General features: G+C 48.3%; 1 protein-coding gene and 1 pseudogene across 1 annotated transcript; both read right to left on the bottom strand.

The window, feature by feature from the left end:
• Positions 1-511: 511 nt before the first annotated feature.
• Positions 512-2,451, bottom strand: LOC125759014 (uncharacterized; annotated as a pseudogene).
• Positions 2,452-18,656: 16,205 nt separating this feature from the next.
• LOC125759007 (uncharacterized) lies at positions 18,657-20,593 on the bottom strand. The gene is made up of 2 exons (XM_049416897.1): positions 19,007-20,593; positions 18,657-18,665 (listed from the first exon to the last, which is right to left on the bottom strand). Exons 1-2 carry the CDS (start codon positions 20,591-20,593, stop codon positions 18,657-18,659), a joined length of 1,596 nt encoding a protein of 531 aa, XP_049272854.1.
• Positions 20,594-20,865: the final 272 nt, after the last annotated feature.

Raw genomic sequence — 20,865 nt, 5'->3', positions numbered from 1 at the left:
TTTGCAGTGCTTGTCAACTCCGCTACACTCGCGGCAAGATCTAGTTGCTCACGCAGTTGTTGCAAATACTTCGATGGTTTCTCTCTTAGAGTCCGGCACAATTACTTCACTCGTCCAAGTCTGTTGCAAAATTGATAGAGGCCCGGTCGGGTTTCTGCCATACAGCAGCCTGAATGGCGACACCCCTGTGGTGTCATGTGGCACTTCGCAGTACGCCCACAGCACAAATGGGACAAGCTTGTCCCACTTCTTTTGGTCACGTTCTATTACATGATACAGCATATTTTTGAGAACCATGTTCCATCTTTCCACCACGCCATTGCTCTCGGGGTGTTCAGGGGTGGAAAAGCTGGGTGAACAGCCCAATTTTTCCAACATCAACTGTGTCATTTGTGATTTAAAGTTTGTGCCCTGATCAGAACAGACCATTTCCGGAACACCGGTGCGACTAAAAATTTCCAGTAATGCCTCGCATGTGGCCTTTGCAGTCAACGATCGGAGTGGCACCACCTCAGGCCATCTAGTGCACAGATCAACGAGGCACAGGGCATATCTGTGGCCTCTCGTCGACGGCACATCGATAGGGCCGATGACATCTACATTAACCACCTGGAATGGGTGTTCCGGCCGCGTGAGTGGCGTAATGGGTATCTTGTCACTTTGCCTTCTATCAGACCGCGTCTGGCACTGGTGGCATGTCTTACAATGCTCAACAATATCCCTTTCCATTCTTGGACAAAAGAAACTATACTTTATGCTTTGCCTGGTCTTTTTCGACCCCAAGTGTCCACCCCATAAGGACTCATGCGCCAGCTCCAACACCTCGCTGCGCCTTTCAACCGGCAGGGCTAACTGTCTGACCTTGACTCCCGCTAAAGGGTCCTGATGGTATAAGAGCCCATCTGCCACAAACATGCCAGCTTTCTTTTTCCTTGCATCCTCCCATGACCTTCGAAGACTATCATCTGAAAGCTGCTCAGCTCTAAATTGCTCTCGCTGAGTAGTGACCTGATCGGCAAAAGCGGGACCACTTTCTCCCGATTCTTGAACCTCATCAACCGTTTCACCGCAGCCACAGTTTAAAACTACTGTATCGCTGTCTTTCATTTCACCTGATCGAAGTCCCACTGCACTGACGACATGCGTAACACTTTCCCGTTCACTCCCATTGTCTTTTTGTGCATGCAGTAACTCCCAATCCTCTTTTGACAGCACACAGTTAGCTCCATCCGCGAGCTGGTCAGTAATAGCACACACCAGATCAACCTTCTGTGGTTGTCCCACCCCTCCCGGGTAGTTTAAAGCTATTGGCAATGTAGCCAAAGTTGCTTGGATGGTTTTTCCAAACGCCGACTGGAGCCTTACTGCGCCCGATGAATCCTTTACCCTTTGCGGAAGTATCCCTTCACGTATCACCGTTGTTTCGCTGCCTGTGTCCAGCACAGCTTCAGTAGTTATGCCACCGAACGTGATCGGGATAAGTTCCAGTTTCGACCGGCCCGAGCCAGTACTTCGCTCGACTACTTCCACCCTCGCACTCAGCACCCTTTCCTGCTCGGGTGGCGGTAACTTACCAACAATGGCGACATTATGGACTCCCTGTTTAGGCACAGTGGTCAACTTCGCCTGCTGCTCCTTACTTGAGGCCTGAGGACAATCCCTAGCCACGTGACCCTGACCGCAACAAATATAGCACCTTACATTGGCCTTTTCTATGCCGGTCTGCCTGGCTAACAGCGGAGCAGTTGGCACTCCAACCGTCTTAGTTACTCGACCCTTTCCTTTCGCCTGTTCAAAAGTCTCGAGAACTTTAGCGACCTCTACAGGTTTGAACCACTCTTCGCCCTCCCGCAAAAGAACATACTCTAGACCTTCCAGGCCCAAACTCGCCTTCATTCTGTCAGGGACCATTATCTCAGCAACCACGTTCTTATTATCCGCATTACGAGATTGCAGGTAATACGCGAAGTACGTTCTGGCTCGAGAAGCGAACTGAGCCCATGTTTCCTCTCTTTTCTTCGTGACCTTTTGAAACCTGTCTAAGTACTCAGCTGGGGTGAGCTTAAGTTCATTTAGTACCGCACGTTTCACGATCTCATAATCCACACACTCCTCTTCACTCAAGCTACACAGCATATAGCGGACTCGCTAAGACAGCGCAGGCATTATCATGTGTACTCGGTTGCCCCCCGGTACCTGGAAGGATGAAAACAGTTTTTTCACCTCATCCAACCACATCGGGACATCCGCGTCGCACGGCAACCTGTATGCCTTCAGCATTTTAGCGCATTGTGATACTCCATCAATGCCGGTATGGCGGCGGTCGTTCGTTCCCGACATCGAAGGCAACCTACTCGATTGCTCAATCTCTGCTCTGCGTAGGGCTACGCGTTAACATTCAAGCTGTAGGCGTACTTTTTCTAGCTCGAGCTGCAGGCATCGTACTGCCATTCCCTCTGGATCTGACCTATCCGGATCTTGTAGAGCGCCTAGCGCCCCACTACCATCTCCGGTGACCGACTGCTCAGACTCAGTCTCTCTGAATTCGGTAGCTCCTGCTGTCTCTGATTTTCTCTCTGCTCAGATGCACCATACCTCGCCCACACTTTACCCCACAGCGCTTGCCACTTCTGCGCGTGATCATCTCTAGCCTCACAGAGCAACAGCCATGCCAACTTAAACAAAGCGTAAGGAATCCCGATCACCCGTTTCTGCTGAGGGCCTCCGCTGTGGTTCGGCTCCCGACGACTTTCGATGGCGGTGGGACTCGCCGGCACCTCCTTGCAGTCGTGCGTCTCTGGCTCGATGGACACCTTGCAGTTGCTCTTCGTGTGGCTTGCCGATCCTGTCGACTGCGCCAGTAAAGTTTTGATGGTCCTTCGTTGTCGATCACGGAGATCTTCCGTTGATGATCGGCAGCGATGATGCACTCACACGTAGGCAGCAGTGGTGGTTAGATGAAATTTAGTAGTTTATGTGAACGTAAATAATGGATACAACTGAGCTAGAAATATACAAAAGATTAAACAGGAATAACACACAGTCTCACTCTTCTACTTATTGAAGAAGTTAGAGCCCAGACTGTCTTACGTTGCTCTCGCCGCTAGCCTCACTGATCTATTAACACATGAACACATGATTTCAGCCCAGGCTAGCCTTAAGTACATAGTACGGAGCCTCACCGATCTATCAGCAACGCTGATTACAGCCCAGACTCCCGTGCCGCACTCGTGCAGCTCGATATCTCCTGCCAAGAACAAAAAAAAAATGGGCGGTGGCCGCTCTTTGTCCATCCCTTGACCACGGCGGCCAACCAGAGCGTAAGTATTTCTTGGCCACCGCCCACCGGGCAGGGCCTAAACGGAAAGCCCAGATATTCCGAGAAACACTGCTTTCCTACTTTCTCTTCCACGTGTGTTCATTCACGGTGTCAGGAGCCAACACCACATGCGCGGAATTATCGCTTACACATTCACCCTTGGTGACAAGGTCGGCCAGCAAGCAGGCCATCGCCCGTGACTCGGCAGTTCGGCGAGTCACGGGCGAACAGCAGTTCGGCTTTAAGAAGCGGTGCGCCCCTTGCACATTGCCGTCCGGATATATTTTTAAGCGCGCAGAGCTCCGATATTGAGTTCTCGTCTATATGTGGCAGCACAGTAAGGTCCGCTGACCGTTCGGCGCTGGGTTATGAAAGAAACAGCCGCACTTTCTTGGTCAGAAAGCTTCGCCAGCGACTACGGCTCAGTCTCTCCGTGGCCTCTCCTTAGGGAGACGCTAGCAGACGATTCCGCGACGGCGCCCAACAAAAAATGGCGGACGCGCCCAGTGTTGCCTGCGCACCAAGCAATATGAATATCCCCTATTGACTCTGGCAAAGAACGTGTACAAGATTGCACCCGAGCCGATCAGGGTGTACCATAGCGACCGCAAGGCCACCGTCGTCACAGTTATGACCAAAAAATAATGACCCATCGAACAAGGCAAGCGACGACCACCGTTCAAGTCATTAGACATCCAGACATCGAGACATTAATAGGCGTGTGTACCTTTCGTCATGATGACTACCAATCAAGACAATAAATGAGTCCGTACATTCGTTCAAAATTATGTGTCACATCCTGTGTATTGCACTAAACAAGCTCGGCAGGTCGTTCACCTACACAATGTGGAACGACTGCTCATTTCATCATATACCCCACCCACTTCACGTAGAAAGAATGCGTCATCTGCTGCAGCTATTCCGTCAGTTTACGGTGATTCATTGCATGTGACTGCTGACTGCATAGAAGCAAATTAATTGCAGTAAACGTTAGCGTGTAAAGAAAGCAATTAATTAATTATCAAACTAACAATAAAGGTAGAACGCTTCAAGGGATATAAAACTATTGAGATTTTTACGCACGAGAAATTATTTAAACCTGAATCTTTTCTAAAAAGGCGTTGATTCGTTTAAACAGAAGTACTAGAGGTATTCCTTTACTAATAATGATAATAGCGACATAGTGGACTTGAGCACAAGTCCAAGGTGGTTGTTAATGTTCCAGAGGGCTTTGTGCTGACCTAGTTGGTTTATTCCTTGAGAAAAATAGGTATGGCACAAAAATATGGGGTCGTGACAAACATGTGTTTGTCAGTTCGTGTCTTCACTTCGTCCCCGTCCTTTTCCAGCAGAAACTGTTATGAGATCACAACAACCGATTATGGCGCCGTAGTTATCCGCCGCCGCCGGTGTCCATAACCGCTATAACGCGCGAAATACGAAAAAATTAAATGAGAAAAAAATGTGTAGGATAAGACGGGATTTGAACTTGGGCGCCTCGACAGAGCCACGTAGGTGCTTGAAATTCCCTTCGCAAAAATACTCTATACAGGCGTCATGTTGATCAAGGAATCGTGTTAATGTGTGTAACATAGCGTCGCAGGAGAGTAAATTAACAACCAGGCGTCACACAATGCAAATCGCTCTACCAGTGGGTCGTTGAATGCTTACAAGCCATTACAAAGGGCTCAGCTATAATTGTTCATCGTAATCAGCGACAGCCCAAACAAAGTGCACATAATGCCTTACAGACGTGTAGCGCGCACCACGCTTCTCCGCAGAATAATGGCATAGTGGGGGCTTCCCTACTTCATGAAAATTACGATTATTGATGGCGTAGTGGGCACCTTACACGTGTGCTTGTATTAGTTGCCCCAACAGTCTACAATAGGCTCTACAAAGGCCACTCTTCCAGCTTTCGCTGTGACTCTGCTGCGTGTTCTGCCAAGGGCTGACGACATTGTTTTTTTTTTTTGCGCCATACCTATTTTTCTCAGGTTGTAAATGTAATTGATCGTTCAAGATTCAACGGCCCAGTGCTCTGAGATGAGCCGGAAAGTTACTAAAAACGCTATCTCCGCTGCCCTCGATGCCTTTATTTTTTCATTTTTCTTTCCAACAAGCATTGGGCTTCCTGAACCAAGGGAGTTGCTTTCGCTCTGTCATCCTCGTACCAACTTCTACAGTCGAAAAAGGCACGTGTAACATATGGAGGCTTGTATATTTCAGAAATTTCAAGGCTCTGGCGTTTCAAATCACTTTTACTACTTTTCGTATAATAACCAAGTTAATCAACGCCAAAGCCTGGTGAATAACTTTTCGAGGCCACTTCACTACTGATTTTTGCTATATGCCCACTGGCTGGACATCGAGGCTTCGTACCGCATTTTATGTCTGAGTGCTATTCACGATATATGAAGCAATAATATCAAAAATTCATTCCTCGAGTTTGAAAACTGAAACCTCCTTTTCACTCCTCGGTTCTTTAGAAGGGACTTAGGGTTATGCAATGGTGGTTCACGCATATTTTTACGCCCTACCACAAAACAAAATTTCTTTCACTATGAATACCGAGCCCTTTGCAAAATAAATGCAGTTTTACAGGTTTTTTAACCACCTACCGAACCTTCTACGATTCAAATCTTTCGAGCGTCTAATCTATCGCCCTGGCTACCGTTACTTATATTTACTTATTTGACTTGTTATTTTTTCTACATACAAAGACATTCAAGCGATTAATTTTGCCTACTTATTGCTTATGCTAAAATCCCTTGAAGTATTTAAATATTCAAATAATTGATTATTTTTCCAGGCATATCAGCTTATGGACATCTAACAAACCACTCCACGACTCCAACATACAGTGAAATGTTTTGGTGACCACTGACCTCTATAGCTCAGCCGGAAAAAAACTCACCGGGTACCTTATGCAGTAGCCTAGGACGGGGTCCGCATGCGACTCGCGGGGCACTGTTGTGTGGCCTCCGGCACCACGTCAGAACCCCTCCCCATGTCGCTTCCTACTTGAAGGCCGACATGGCAGTTTTGACTTCAAGTGGGGATAGACAGGAACAAGGAAAGATCGCTTCCAGTTGGCATTGTCCCCGATTTTTTTCGCACTTAGCCAGACAACGACTGCACTTCCGTTCTTTGCACAGGTCCATGAAAAGGGGGAACAAAGATTATAAGTGGAAATACTACTATTTGCGAGTTGGCTAAAAATGTTCAACCCCAAAAGTCGCATTGAAACTTTCAACCTTGTAACATGCGCGCTGAAAATAAACATGATTTCTATTCCAGTTTTGTACGTTATTGTCAATTCGCCCCCTTTTTTTTCTCTTTGCCAGCAATGCCGCCCTCACAATCATATCATGGTGTTGGGGCGTTGAACTCCAACAATTAATTATTAATTCTCAACCTACCGTGGTACTGCACTGCCTCCAGGATTGGAGGCATTGCAAGCTGTCTGCACCGGACCTGGTTTTACAATGCCTCCTTGGTCGGCCAACCGATCATTGAGGCAGTGAAAAGTGAAGATGTCATGTGATGACTGTGACGTCATAATGACGCCACAAATTTTGCCGATATGTGACGTCATGATGGTGTCACATGGTGACGTAATCACGTGATGACATTTTTCATGACTCGTGTTGATTCCGCCGAGGCGGGATGCCGACGCCGCCGACGGTCAGTTTTCGCGTTTGATGAGGCAAGTAAGGCTCTCGTCTTAAAAATAATGAAGTATCACCGCAAGGTAAGAAAATTATTGGCTCGATAATAAACGCAAAAAATTATTTTTCGACTTCAGCAACAATGTGGGATAATTTTCAACCATATTCCGGACAGCAAAAAACGAAAAAAAAACGGTGGTTGACCTGACAAATAAATGCCCATGCGTACAATTCAATTCATCTGTTTTTAAAACAAATAGGTATAGCTTTATGTTTAGTTTCATGTAGCATGAGCCACCCCAGCGTTAGCCTTTGATCTTTCGCCGAGTCTTAGCCAATCATCTAAAGTGGGTCGGACACCGTAAGGAGACGAAAACACGCAAAACTGATCAAACGCCCAAAGCGCTAAAACCATTCCATAAGAACAAGACTGCGAATGTCATATTCTTACTTGATTTAAAACATTTCTATTCAACTGTTTTCTTCTTCTACCTTCTTCCTCCCGAGGCATGGTCTATTCCCCGTAGTGGGTTGAGCTACGCCATCAAGATCCAAACAGCTTGCCAACCACCAAAAGCCTGCCAGCATCCTGCAGGATGAGTGGCTTGGACAATGGGCCGCATCGACCCACTGTGATGCCCGCGGACGTGTCATCGCACCCTCTGCAGGTCCACCTAAACCAACGAGCCGATGCCGTAAGAACTCTAGTGAATGCGACCCAAGCATATGAGTATCCCGAGAGTCTCCAGGCGAGAAGCGTGCTGGAAAGACAACTACAAAGCGAAGCGGAGAAGCTTGTCGAACTACTGACTGCCTGCGAAAACGAAATGGACGGCACGAACATCAGTGAGTTCCGCAATCTCGCATACATTGAGCATGAAGCAAAAGAGCTGCTACGGCTGATTAGGTGGATGATGCACGGGCTCAAAGAGGAGCGGCTGGGCGTACAGAACCCTTGCGAGCCAATGATTTACGACAGCTTCACGCGTGAGCATAGTTTGGGTTTCGAACGCAAGGAACTAATGCAGCGAGGGTTTCCGGTCACTTCAGGTTTTCGCCGAGGCACGATAACTCCTCCTGTACAACTTCCTTCCGAGAACTGCAGCAGCAATGAAGTGATCATCGAGCATGAGTCCCCGGCTTCATCGTCAATGTCCGAGCATTGTCCAGGAAACGGCAGCGGCACTTCCCTGGATTTCACGTCTGAACGCACAACTAGCGGCGCATTCTCATCCATCGATAACCTCGATTCCATTCCAGGCCCTTCAGGAATGTCAAAGGCTGGACATGACAAGTGGCCAAAGGATTCGAGTGCTAGCAATATGGGAAGCCCCAAGCAGCTCCCGGATGGGAATGGAGTCAGCCGTATGGCATACAACACAAGACTCAATGGAGACACGGTGAAGGCCTTGAAAAGTCTCGCTACATCGTTTGCGTCTACGTCATCCAAATATGGATTTCCTCCAGAGTACGCGGAGAAAGTAGCGAATATTATCCAGATGCTACTGGATGATGATGACGATGGAAAAGAGGAGGCGAATCTTGGTGACAAGCCGGCAGGCAGTGACTTGTTCAACCAGCTGTCTTTCGAACTAGACTCCTCTCTCAACGACGTTGACTAAACGCGCAAGGTCGGCCGCTACCAGCCTTTTCTTGAAATAAAAGCACGAAGTCCCGCTGTCATGTCTTTTTATACACATTACCACACTCACGAAAACACTTGTACACTGTTTGTTGCGGCGGGACTTTTGGTCGCCCGTGCCTTGTTAAGTGAAGGGACTTTGCATAGGCCGTTTGTGCCTCATCCGGAAAGTTTTTCATTGAGTCGGGACGAGTTTACTGCTACGTTCATTAATTACCATGTGAAACTTGGTCTTACCATTTCAATATTTTTCACCAGTGATTCAGTATGTTACGAGCTATTTATCCAGTGGCTTGTGGTTTTCGAAACATTCTAATTGTAAGTGTATACGTTGCCTCGTACCATGGTGTAACATGAATGAGATGTGGCAAAAAATATCTTACAGGAATCTGTCGAAGCCTTGTACCATTCCAGTTAACGAGAACAACAAAAAAGTAAATAAAGAAGAAAAGAGAAAAGAAAGCAAGAAAGGAACGAAACCAAAATAAACCGGGCTATTTTTGTGAAGGCTTTCAAACGTCCGGAATCATTTATGGCTACGTTTGCCGTACCAAAACAAAGCGCCCTCAGAAACATGAGTGCTTTCTAGAGCTATGGATGCCCGCTAGATATACCGAGTGTCCCAGCTATCTTTAGCCAAGGGTTAAAAAATCAATATTAGAGGCAGGCGAGTGAAATAAGGTGCAAATTGTATATAGTCACCTTGCGCACTATAGAATTTTTTTGTTTTATAATTAATTTATTAATTAAAATCATTTAACTAAAATGCTAAATATTGACTTTAGGCAAGAAATGCGACTTGCAAAGTTCGAGAGCGTCTTCAGAAACACCCATTGCATTATTTGCGATAAAGAAAGTCTCACGTATACCATTTTATTGCGATAGCAATTATATGAACGGTCTCGGCTGGTTTTTGTCCGTCCCCGTCGCCGCCGTCGTCATGCACCGTATATGTATATGTATATATATATATGTATATGTATATATATATATATATATATATATATATATATATATATATATATATAAAAGCCCCACAGAAAAATAAGTCAGAAAAATGTTTCCGAAGCGCGGAATCGAACCAGGGACCTCTCGCTCGGTAGCGCGTGGCGCTAGCCACTACGCGACGAAAACGCAGCTTGTCCACCAGCTAACGGCGAGCGCTATATACACACCCTTTACCGCTGGCCGGACTCAGAGACGGTAGGCACTTATAAGCGTTTCTTCATTACCAGCAAGATGGCGCGAGGAGCGCGCTGGCTTTAAAGGTCGCCGCACTGCTCCTGCGAACGCCGATGCTCTTTGCCCTACAGGGCGTGGTCGCCTTCGTGCGCTTATCTCAAGGAAAGAAGGGGGGCAGTCGCGGGGTAGAGCGGGGGGTTGTATGTCTTGTGCTTTCCTCGCGATGTCCGCGCTGAAGTCACAGAGCGTACGAAAGTCACTTCGCTCGCTCCAGCAGCCGCGTTTGCGAAAGGAGCGCGCTGTTCAAACAGAAATAAGTAACAACTGCGACGTTTAGTTCGCGCTCGTCATGTGTATACCTGTTCGTTCGTTTGTGCGTCCTGCTTTATGTTTCAGCAGTGCACTTCAAGTATCGTGTCGTGACGCATGATAGTTCGTGTTCGTCTTGTGTGCGTTCTTTTCGTGCGTCCTTTGGGCTCGAACGACGCGCTGGCAATTTCGAGCTGCTTTCCGTTCTTCGCGTTACATTCCAATGTGTTGCTATCGCATTCATTGCTTCGCCGTTGCGGCGGAACTGCGACTATTTTTTTCCAGGCTGCAAAGAAAGCCCGTGAAATACAAAAAAAGCCACGTGACTAGCGCATTCGCACTCAGCAAAGGTGTTGCTCTCAGCCGTGGTTTGAGCGAACGAAATCAGCTGCGGCCGCGACTCGCCGGCTCCGTTGCAGCGGTAAACCGATAAGTTGGCGGTGGTTTCTTAGCCCGCGTCAGCCAGCTGGCGCGCGTGACGGTGCAAGTTGTAGCGAGCGCGGGCCAAGAAACCACCGTTAGCTTATCGGCCTACCGCTGCAACGGAGCGGGCGAGTCCTGGCCGCAGCTGATTTCGTTCGCTCAAACCACGGCTGAGAGCAACACCTTTGCTGAGTGAGAATGTGCTAGTCACGTGGCTTTCTTTTCGTATTTCGCGGGCTTCCCTTGTAGCTTGGAAAAAATGGTATACGTGAGACTTTCTTTACCGCAAATAATGCAATGGGTGTTTCTGAAGACGCTCTCGAACTTTGCAAGTAGCATTTCTTGCCTAAAATCAATATTTAGCATTTTAATTAAATATTTCTAATTAATAAATTAATTATAAAACAAAAACATTTCCTGCAGTGCGCAAGGTGACTGTCAGCAATTTGCAACTGACTTCACTCGCCTTCCTCTAATATTGTATTTTTACCCCTTGGCTGTAGATAGCTGGGACACCCAGTATATATTTATATAATTGTTGGGGTTTTACGTCCCAAAGCTACGATATGATTCTGAGGGACGCCTAGCGGAGGGCTCCGGAAATTTCGACCATCTGGGGTTCTTTAACTTGCACGTAATTCTAAGTACACGGGCCTCAAGCATATCCACCTCCATCAAAAATGACGCCGTGGCCGGGATTCAATCCCGCGACCTGCGGGTCAGCAGTCGAGCACCATATCCACTAGGCCACCGTGGCGGGTACCGCTAAATAGCGGGCACCAGTGATAACACCGGAAGAACCAGGTGTGTGGTGAAGTTCATTGAGAAGGGCTTTTAGCTTTTTAAATGCGAAGCCTTTCTTAGCGAACCAAAGCCACTTTGACCATTTCTATCTGTTTATCTATCTATCGATCTTGCCGCCTACGCCTGGGAGCTCTCGTGGTCGACTTCTTAATTACCACATACCAAAACTCGCATGGGATGACATTAGTGTCACAATTGAACACAATTAACAGGTCATTTACATGAATAGTGTGAAATACTTCTCGCGTGATGGACAGTTGATGCACAGTTTATATTGTCAGGTGATGCACAGTTTATATTGTCACGTGGTCGCGACGGTGAAGAAGACTCCAGCAGAACTCGGAAATACGTAACTGTTTATTTGGCCGCACTTGTGGCCGGGAAACGGAAAGTCAAACTGCAAGCAATGCAAGCTGTATACTGATAGCGGCAAACAGAGCGTCGGCCGTCGATAATCTGATCTGCAGTAAGGAACAGCGGCTATTATGCATACGGCATCGAACACTCGCGCCTTATCGCTGGTGGCTGCGTTAAGTCCACAATAATCTCAACTGTTCGTGTTTGCATTTCAAGCCTATAAGAAGATTCTAAAATATTCTGGAATGTTCCCAGACACTATAAGGTGCGCCTTGCACAGGGCAGCGGCTATGCGTGCAACGGAGTAACATAAAAATATTAATAGAAGCGCGCGTGGCATTGCCCCCCTCTGAAAAAGCATCGTCCCGATGCTCGTAACAGAAAATGAAAGGGGAAAAAAGTGCATACACAAACAGAGTACAATGATAAAGGAAAAATCAGTCCTAAGGTTTGCTAACGCGTGTAAAACGGCTTAAGGCGCACGATATGGACGACTTCGCGTCGTGCGCGACGTCGCTGAGAGTTCGTGATGGCATCAGGGATGACCTCGTAGTCTAGAGCGCCGAGACGTCGAAGCACCTTGTATGGTCAGAAGTATCGCCGAAGAAGTTTTCACTAAGTCCACGTCGGCGTATCGGCGTCCAGACCAAGACACGGTCGCCGGGCTAGTATTCCACGAAGCGTCGTCGAAGATTGTAACGGCGGCTGTCGGTCGTTGGCTGGTTGTTGATACGTAGACGGGCGAGTTGTTGCGCTTCGGCATGCTGAAGGTAGACATTCACGTGAGGTTTTCTTCGTCGGTGACGTTAAGTAGCATGGCGTCGAGCGTCAGTGCCGGGTTCCTTCCGTATAACAACTTGTATGGCGTCATCTGCGTCGTTTCTTGCACAGCCGTCTTGTATGCGAAGGTCACGTACGGAAGGATGTAGTAAAGTTTTGATGGTCCTTCGTCGTCGATCACGGAGATCTTCGTTGATGATCGGCAGCGATGACGCACTCCCACGTGGGCAGCAGTGGTGGTTAGATGAATTTAGTAGTTTATGTGAACGTAAAATAATGAATACAACTGAGCTAGAAATATACAAAAGATTAAACAGGAATAACACACAGTTCATTCTTCTACTTACTGAAGAAGTTAGAGCCCAGGCTGTTTTACGTTGGGCTCGCCGCTAGCCTCACTGATTTATCAACACATGATTTCAGCCCAGGCTAGCCTTAAGTATATAGTACGGAGCCTCACCGATCTATCAGCAACGCTGATTACAGCCCAGACTCCCGTGCCTCACTCGTGCAGCTCGATATCTCCTGCCAAGAACAAAGAAAATAGGCGGGGGCCGCTCTTTGTCCATCCCTTGACCACGGCGGCCAACCAGAGCGTAAGTATTTCTTGGCCACCGCCCACCGGGCAGGGCCTAAACGGAAAGCCCAGATATTCCGAGAAACACTGCTTTCCTCCTTTCTCTTCCACGCGTGTTCATTCACGGTGTCAGGAGCCAACACCACGTGCGCGGAATTTATCGCTAACACATTCCACTCCTCGGCGACAAGGTCAGCCAGCAAGCAGGCCATCGCCCGTGACTCGGCGCGAACGCGACCACAAGGGGTGTTTGCAGTGTGTCCCCGTCTCCGGCAGATGCCCTCAAACAGCGCGGCCAGCGCCTCAGACCCAGTCCGTGTTTTGACCGGAATTCCCGGAGCTCGAAAACCAGACCGCCGCGGCTCTGGGCCAGATGTCACACCCAAACGGGAGGCAGCACGCACTTGCCTGCATGGCGCCACCGCAGACGGCTCGACCGTTCTGAACGCTCCCGAACCCAGCGGGAGACGGCGCCGACCCCTCCCGGCGTTCCGCTAACTCGCGGTTCGTTCCTTGGAGCGAAACCGCGGCCACCATCGGCGTGCTAAAAGGGCCCCTGCCCTCTCTCCTGAACGGCTCGCAGCCATAAGCGGCCTTACACGCCCCTCCTAAAGGGTACACTGGGCTCTAAACGTGCTCAGCTATAATATAAATTAAACAAAGGCCGCTGGAGCATTACGTCTGCGCTCCATGAAAAATTATTTACAGATCAATGAAAAGCAGCCTTTCCATGCAGAATAACGCTGAGAATGATACACTCAATAAAGCATACATGTAAAATTGGGCTTATACAGGCAAGGTAACATGACATATTTCATTTCACTATAAAGCACAACACTTGCAAAGAAACAAAAGGAAATATTGTATGCACGTGGCACAAGCGCTCTAGATACAGCTATATATATCTACAAATAGTCCAATTCACCACGAAGAGTTCCGTGCAGTTCTATAGTTCAGCACACACCACACTTGAGGTGAACGGGAACATTCACGCCCGTCCAAGCCAGCATGGCTCGTTATTGAGCTGGCTCCTATGAGCCATTCTGAAGCCTTGACAGTGCATCCGCATTGGCATTATGCGCGCCTTTCCGATGGCGCACCGTGACATTGTATCGCTGCAATGAAAGTGCCCACCTAGCTAGCTTTGCTCCCTGCGGAGTGCTGGTGGTCAGGTAGGACAGAGGGCTATGATCAGAGACTACATTCACCACTGCTCCAAAGAGCCAATAGTTAAATTTCTTGGGCGCCCATATTATTGCAAACGCCTCCCTTTCTATCGTTGACCAGCGCCCCTGTGTCGGCTTAAATCGATGGCTAGCGAACGCTATGGGCTTTTCTTTCCCGTCTGCCGATATTTGAGCCAAACAGGCTCCGGCTGCCGTGGCTGACGCATCCGTGAAGAGCCAATATGGCTGATGAGGGTCAGGAGTGTTCATGGCGACGGCCTGGCACAACGAGGTCTTTAAGCTATCGAACGCCTACTGGGCATCCTCTCCCCGTGGGATTTCATTTGGCACCCCCCGCCTAGTTAACGCTATGAGCGGGCCCGTGACGTCCGCGTAGTTCGACACACTCGCGGTAATACCCACAAAGCCCTAAGAGGCTTCTCACTTCCTTCTTTGCGCGCGGCGGTACAAGGCCTTTGATAGCAGCTATCTTTTCTGGGTCTGGGCCGTGAGTTCCCGAGCCAACCAGATGTCCGAGATAACGGATATGTGTCTGCGCTGCCTGGTATTTTTCAGAGCTTGCCCTCAGACCGGCATCACCAAGAATCCTAAGCACGGTGTACACATGGCGAAGGTGTTCCTCCCATGTGTCTGAAAAAATTGCTATGTCATCAAGGTACGCGAATGCATAAGCCTGGTGTGTTGACAGCAGTGTTGGCGGTAACGCGTTACAAGTAACGGCGTTACCGGTAACGCGTTACTTTTTTCGGTAACTTAGTAACGTACTCGTTACAATTTCAAAACTGTAACGGGTAACGTACTTACGTTAACATTTTTTGGTAACGTGTGGGGTCACGTTACTCGTTACTTTTTCATCCTGCAGGTGCCATTTTCCTAGAGCTCGCCCCGACGAATTCTTTTGTCGCAGCGTCGGACTGCGTTCGGCTTGCCGGGCATTGACAAAGCATGCCCGGGCGGAATCGCTTGTCGCCACACAAAGCTTGAAGAAAGCCGCGGAATCCGCCATGAGAAACTGCTTTTCGTGGAAGTGGATTGTAGCAGGTGGATTGCTTGCTGGCACCTGCGCCTTTTCGTGCCCAAAAGACAGGCCACCCGAAGAGAAAGCGCAAGGGCTGGTCTAGACCATACCATGTGCTGATCGTGACGCTTCGTACGTGGGGGAAACAAAGACTTTCCCCGAGAGGCTGCGACAACATAAAAACGACGTCCGCAAGTTCGAGTGACAGAGTACACTCGCCGAGCACAGCGTGGTGAACGAACACCGCATCGAATTTGACAACTCCCGTGTCGTCGACTTAGAGGCCAATTACTATAAGCGGCTTTTTGTGGAATCCTGGCCCATCCAGGAGACAGCCGGTAATGTCAACTGGTCTACAGGTGCGCTGCAGATCGAGAGTCTGCCTCAACGGAATTCTTCACAGCATGGAGAATAGGCGTGACCGCATGGCAGGAAGAAAACCCTGAAAAAAAATGTGAGTGGGACGCGAAACGTCCGATTTTTCTTGTTACGCAAAAAAAAAAAAATATTTTTACTCCTTACCTTGGTTGGCGTCCCTCTGTTTCAACTAAAGCCCATTAATACCGCTGTCACACGAACAGCCTTAACCGCGGTTAAGCAAACTACGGTTACGGGCTAACCACGGTTACAGGTAGCTACACGGCAGACATAACCGCAGTTAGACTCCCAATCATGGTTATCGCAAACAAGTGGTTCCACGAGAAATCAACACGGATCCGAAAATGGATATTTTAGATTTGATTGGGTATTTTACATCTTGTGCACATACCACTCAACAGCCCGGAAAGGGACTTAGTTTTCTTATTAACTGCATAATTTGCGAGGGAGAAAATGTCGAACTTATGGAGGGACCAATTTCATTACCTGTCGTTCTCGAAAGTTCACGGCGACGTAAAACACAAATATTGCCGTTAAAAAGAAGACATTTTGTGTATGAAATTAGTGCGCAACAAATAGTAAAGTAACTTTGTTTGAATCTTGTAGAGCGAAGGAAACTATTTTTTTTAAATGTCTAGATGTGCGAAATCGTATTATAGCTGCTACAAAGTTGATAAAGCTTATCAACCTTTTGAAAATAAGTTTTGCTTCTTTCTATCCGCAACTGCAGCTAAGTTTTGCGAGCGAGGCTGATCTTGAACACCTTCACATAAACGCTCGCAATTTTTTCGGTAATTATACAGGTTAAAGTGAACAAAAAATGTTTATGCACAGATATTTTTTCCCGTGACTAAGCCATTGAAGCATTTCTTTACTACTACAAAATTTTCGCATATACTTTGCTACTAGAAACACGCCGTTAGAATTACTGGAAATTTCTTGAGAGTTCAGTCATGATTTCTTTGCGGATAGCGTTGATGATTGAATCTCATATTGTGTATAATCTCTAATTGAGAAAAATGGCTTCACCATGTGCCAGAATCAGAAGCCATCACACGTAACTCTACAAGCAACTTTAAGCCACTATAACATTGCTAAGGCCTGGTACATTTGTGCACATAATCCAACCCAGACTAGACGCCTGAGCTTTGGGAGTGAGCCTTAGCCATCCCCACCCTCGAAGACCTGCGCCAGCTGTTAGCGAGGGCTGTCGACGCGGCGAAAGCCTATGGTTTCCTGGAAGGGGGAGGCCACCCCGAAGACGACGCTTAAATATTACCGAATGAAATATGTTTATTCTCTCTCTCTCCTTAAATCAGCATTTTGGGTGTAATCGTTGTTTGGGTTAGAAGATTTATGTGAAACATAAATTTGAGGTTTAAAAAATTCTTATTGTGGGTTCCTGCAGCAATCACGCGTTGATTAAAATTTATGATTGCGGAGTAACGGCAGAGGTAACGTCCGTTACTTTTTTTCGGTAACGGTAACGGTAACGCGTTACATTTTTTTGTTGGTAATGCAGGGCGGTAACGCGTTCCTTTTTTTATAGTGTAACGAGTAACGTATTTAGTTACTTTTTTTCAGTAACGCCTACAACACTGGTTGAGAGCAATGCATAACCATCCGCTGAAAGGTAGCTGCTGAGTTCTTCAAACCGAAGGGCATTACCCTCCACGCGTACTGCCCATCGTGTGTCGCGAACGCCGTGAGATATTCACTTTGGGGATCCATTGGCACCTGCCAGTACCCTCTCCTGAGGTCGACTACAGTTATGAAATTTGCGCGACCCACTCTCAAAATTAGCTCTCGCGGATTGGCCATGGGAAAGGCATCCACGCGCGTGAGAGCATTCAACGTCCTATAATCAATTCACATGCGCATTGACCCGTCTTTCTTACCCACACACACAACCGGGTGTGCGAATTCACTTTCCACTGGGTATATGAGCCCCAGATCAAGAAGTTCTCCAACCTGCCGACTAACCTCTTTCCTTAACAGCTCTGGAACCCGGTAAGGGAATGTCCTTTTGGGCTTACAACTCTCCTCCAACTCAATACGATGCCGACCTGAGCCATCCCAGGCTTTCCATCAAAAACACAGCGATGTTTCTGAAATACCCTCTCAATCTCCTTCCGCGCGTCAGGACGCAAATGATCCAGCTTTTCGGGGGTGTCACACTCTCTCTATCTGCAGTAGGCACCGCCTGTGGCGCGTACTCCACGTCACCAAACTCTTCGTCCTCCTCAAAAACCACCCCAACGTGGCTTACTCTAGCATAGTAGGGACTGAGCCGATTTGCATGCACCACCGAGGACTTTCCGTCATTCATTTGTAGGCGATAAGAGTGTTCCCGCTCTTTACCTGTTATCGTGAACGGCCCCAACCATCTGGCCGCCATCTTTGTTGCCCTAGCTGTATCAAACAGCAGCACTTGGTCTCCAACATTAAATTTTTTACTTCGCGCCCTCCTATTGTACACTTCAGCATGTCTGCCCTGGTTTGCAGTGCTTGTCAACTCCGCTACACTCGCGGCAAGATCTAGTTGCTCACGCAGTTGTTGCAAATACTTCGATGGTTTCTCTCTTAGAGTCCGGCACAATTACTTCACTCGTCCAAGTCTGTTGCAAAATTGATAGAGGCCCGGTCGGGTTTCTGCCATACAGCAGCCTGAATGGCGACACCCCTGTGGTGTCATGTGGCACTTCGCAGTACGCCCACAGCACAAATGGGACAAGCTTGTCCCAATTCTTTTGGTCACGTTCTATTACATGATACAGCATATTTTTGAGAACCATGTTCCATCTTTCCACCACGCCATTGCTCTCGGGGTGTTCAGGGGTGGAAAAGCTGGGTGAACAGCCCAATTTTTCCAACATCAACTGTGTCATTTGTGATTTAAAGTTTGTGCCCTGATCAGAACAGACCATTTCCGGAACACCGGTGCGACTAAAAATTTCCAGTAATGCCTCGCATGTGGCCTTTGCAGTCAACGATCGGAGTGGCACCACCTCAGGCCATCTAGTGCACAGATCAACGAGGCACAGGGCATATCTGTGGCCTCTCGTCGACGGCACATCGATAGGGCCGATGACATCTACATTAACCACCTGGAATGGGTGTTCCGGCCGCGTGAGTGGCGTAATGGGTATCTTGTCACTTTGCCTTCTATCAGACCGCGTCTGGCACTGGTGGCATGTCTTACAATGCTCAACAATATCCCTTTCCATTCTTGGACAAAAGAAACTATACTTTATGCGTTGCCTGGTCTTTTTCGACCCCAAGTGTCCACCCCATAAGGACTCATGCGCCAGCTCCAACACCTCGCTGCGCCTTTCAACCGGCAGGGCTAACTGTCTGACCTTGACTCCCGCTAAAGGGTCCTGATGGTATAAGAGCCCATCTGCCACAAACATGCCAGCTTTCTTTTTCCTTGCATCCTCCCATGACCTTCGAAGACTATCATCTGAAAGCTGCTCAGCTCTAAATTGCTCTCGCTGAGTAGTGACCTGATCGGCAAAAGCGGGACCACTTTCTCCCGATTCTTGAACCTCATCAACCGTTTCACCGCAGCCACAGTTTAAAACTACTGTATCGCTGTCTTTCATTTCACCTGATCGAAGTCCCACTGCACTGACGACATGCGTAACACTTTCCCGTTCACTCCCATTGTCTTTTTGTGCATGCAGTAACTCCCAATCCTCTTTTGACAGCACACAGTTAGCTCCATCCGCGAGCTGGTCAGTAATAGCACACACCAGATCAACCTTCTGTGGTTGTCCCACCCCTCCCGGGTAGTTTAAAGCTATTGGCAATGTAGCCAAAGTTGCTTGGATGGTTTTTCCAAACGCCGACTGGAGCCTTACTGCGCCCGATGAATCCTTTACCCTTTGCGGAAGTATCCCTTCACGTATCACCGTTGTTTCGCTGCCTGTGTCCAGCACAGCTTCAGTAATTATGCCACCGAACGTGATCGGGATAAGTTCCAGTTTCGACCGGCCCGAGCCAGTACTTCGCTCGACTACTTCCACCCTCGCACTCAGCACCCTTTCCTGCTCGGGTGGCGGTAACTTACCAACAATGGCGACATTATGGACTCCCTGTTTAGGCACAGTGGTCAACTTCGCCTGCTGCTCCTTACTTGAGGCCTGAGGACAATCCCTAGCCACGTGACCCTGACCGCGACAAATATAGCACCTTACATTGGCCTTTTCTATGCCGGTCTGCCTGGCTAACAGCGGAGCAGTTGGCACTCCAACCGTCTTAGTTACTCGACCCTTTCCTTTCGCCTGTTCAAAAGTCTCGAGAACTTTAGCGACCTCTACAGGTTTGAACCACTCTTCGCCCTCCCGCAAAAGAACATACTCTAGACCTTCCAGGCCCAAACTCGCCTTCATTCTGTCAGGGACCATTATCTCAGCAACCACTTTCTTATTATCCGCATTACGAGATTGCAGGTAATACGCGAAGTACGTTCTGGCTCGAGAAGCGAACTGAGCCCATGTTTCCTCTCTTTTCTTCGTGACCTTTTGAAACCTGTCTAAGTACTCAGCTGGGGTGAGCTTAAGTTCATTTAGTACCGCACGTTTCACGATCTCATAATCCACACACTCTTCACTCAAGCTACACAGCATATAGCGGACTTGCTCAGACAGCGCAGGCATTATCATGTGTACTCGGTTGCCCTCCGGTACCTGGAAGGATGAAAACAGTTTTTCCACCTCATCCAACCACATCGGGACATCCGCGTCGCACGGCAACCTGTATACCTTCAGCATTTTAGCGCATTGTGATACTCCGTCAATGCCGGTATGGCGGCGGTCGTTCGTTCCCGACATCGAAGGCAACCTACTCGATTGCTCAATCTCTGTTCTGCGTAGGGTTACGCGTTCACATTCAAGCTGTAGGCGTACTTTTTCTAGCTCGAGCTGCAGGCATCGTACTGTCATTCCCTCTGGATCTGACCTATCCGGATCTTGTAGAGCGCCTAGCGCCCCACTACCACCTCCGGTGACCGACTGCTCAGACTCAGTCTCTCTGAAGTTCGGTAGCTCCTGCTGTCTCTGATTTTCTCTCTGCTCAGATGCACTGCACCATCCTCGCCCACACTTTACCCCACAGCGCTTGCCATTCTGCGCGTGACCATCTTTAGCCTCACAGAGCAACAGCCATGCCAACTTAGACAAAGCGTAAGGAATCCCGATCACCCGTTTCTGCTGAG

The sequence above is a fragment of the Rhipicephalus sanguineus genome, chromosome 1, assembly GCF_013339695.2.
Source record: "Rhipicephalus sanguineus isolate Rsan-2018 chromosome 1, BIME_Rsan_1.4, whole genome shotgun sequence".
Taxonomy (NCBI): domain Eukaryota; kingdom Metazoa; phylum Arthropoda; class Arachnida; order Ixodida; family Ixodidae; genus Rhipicephalus; species Rhipicephalus sanguineus.
Note: the sequence above shows the minus strand (reverse complement) of the source record. Positions and strands in the feature narration are given on the sequence as shown.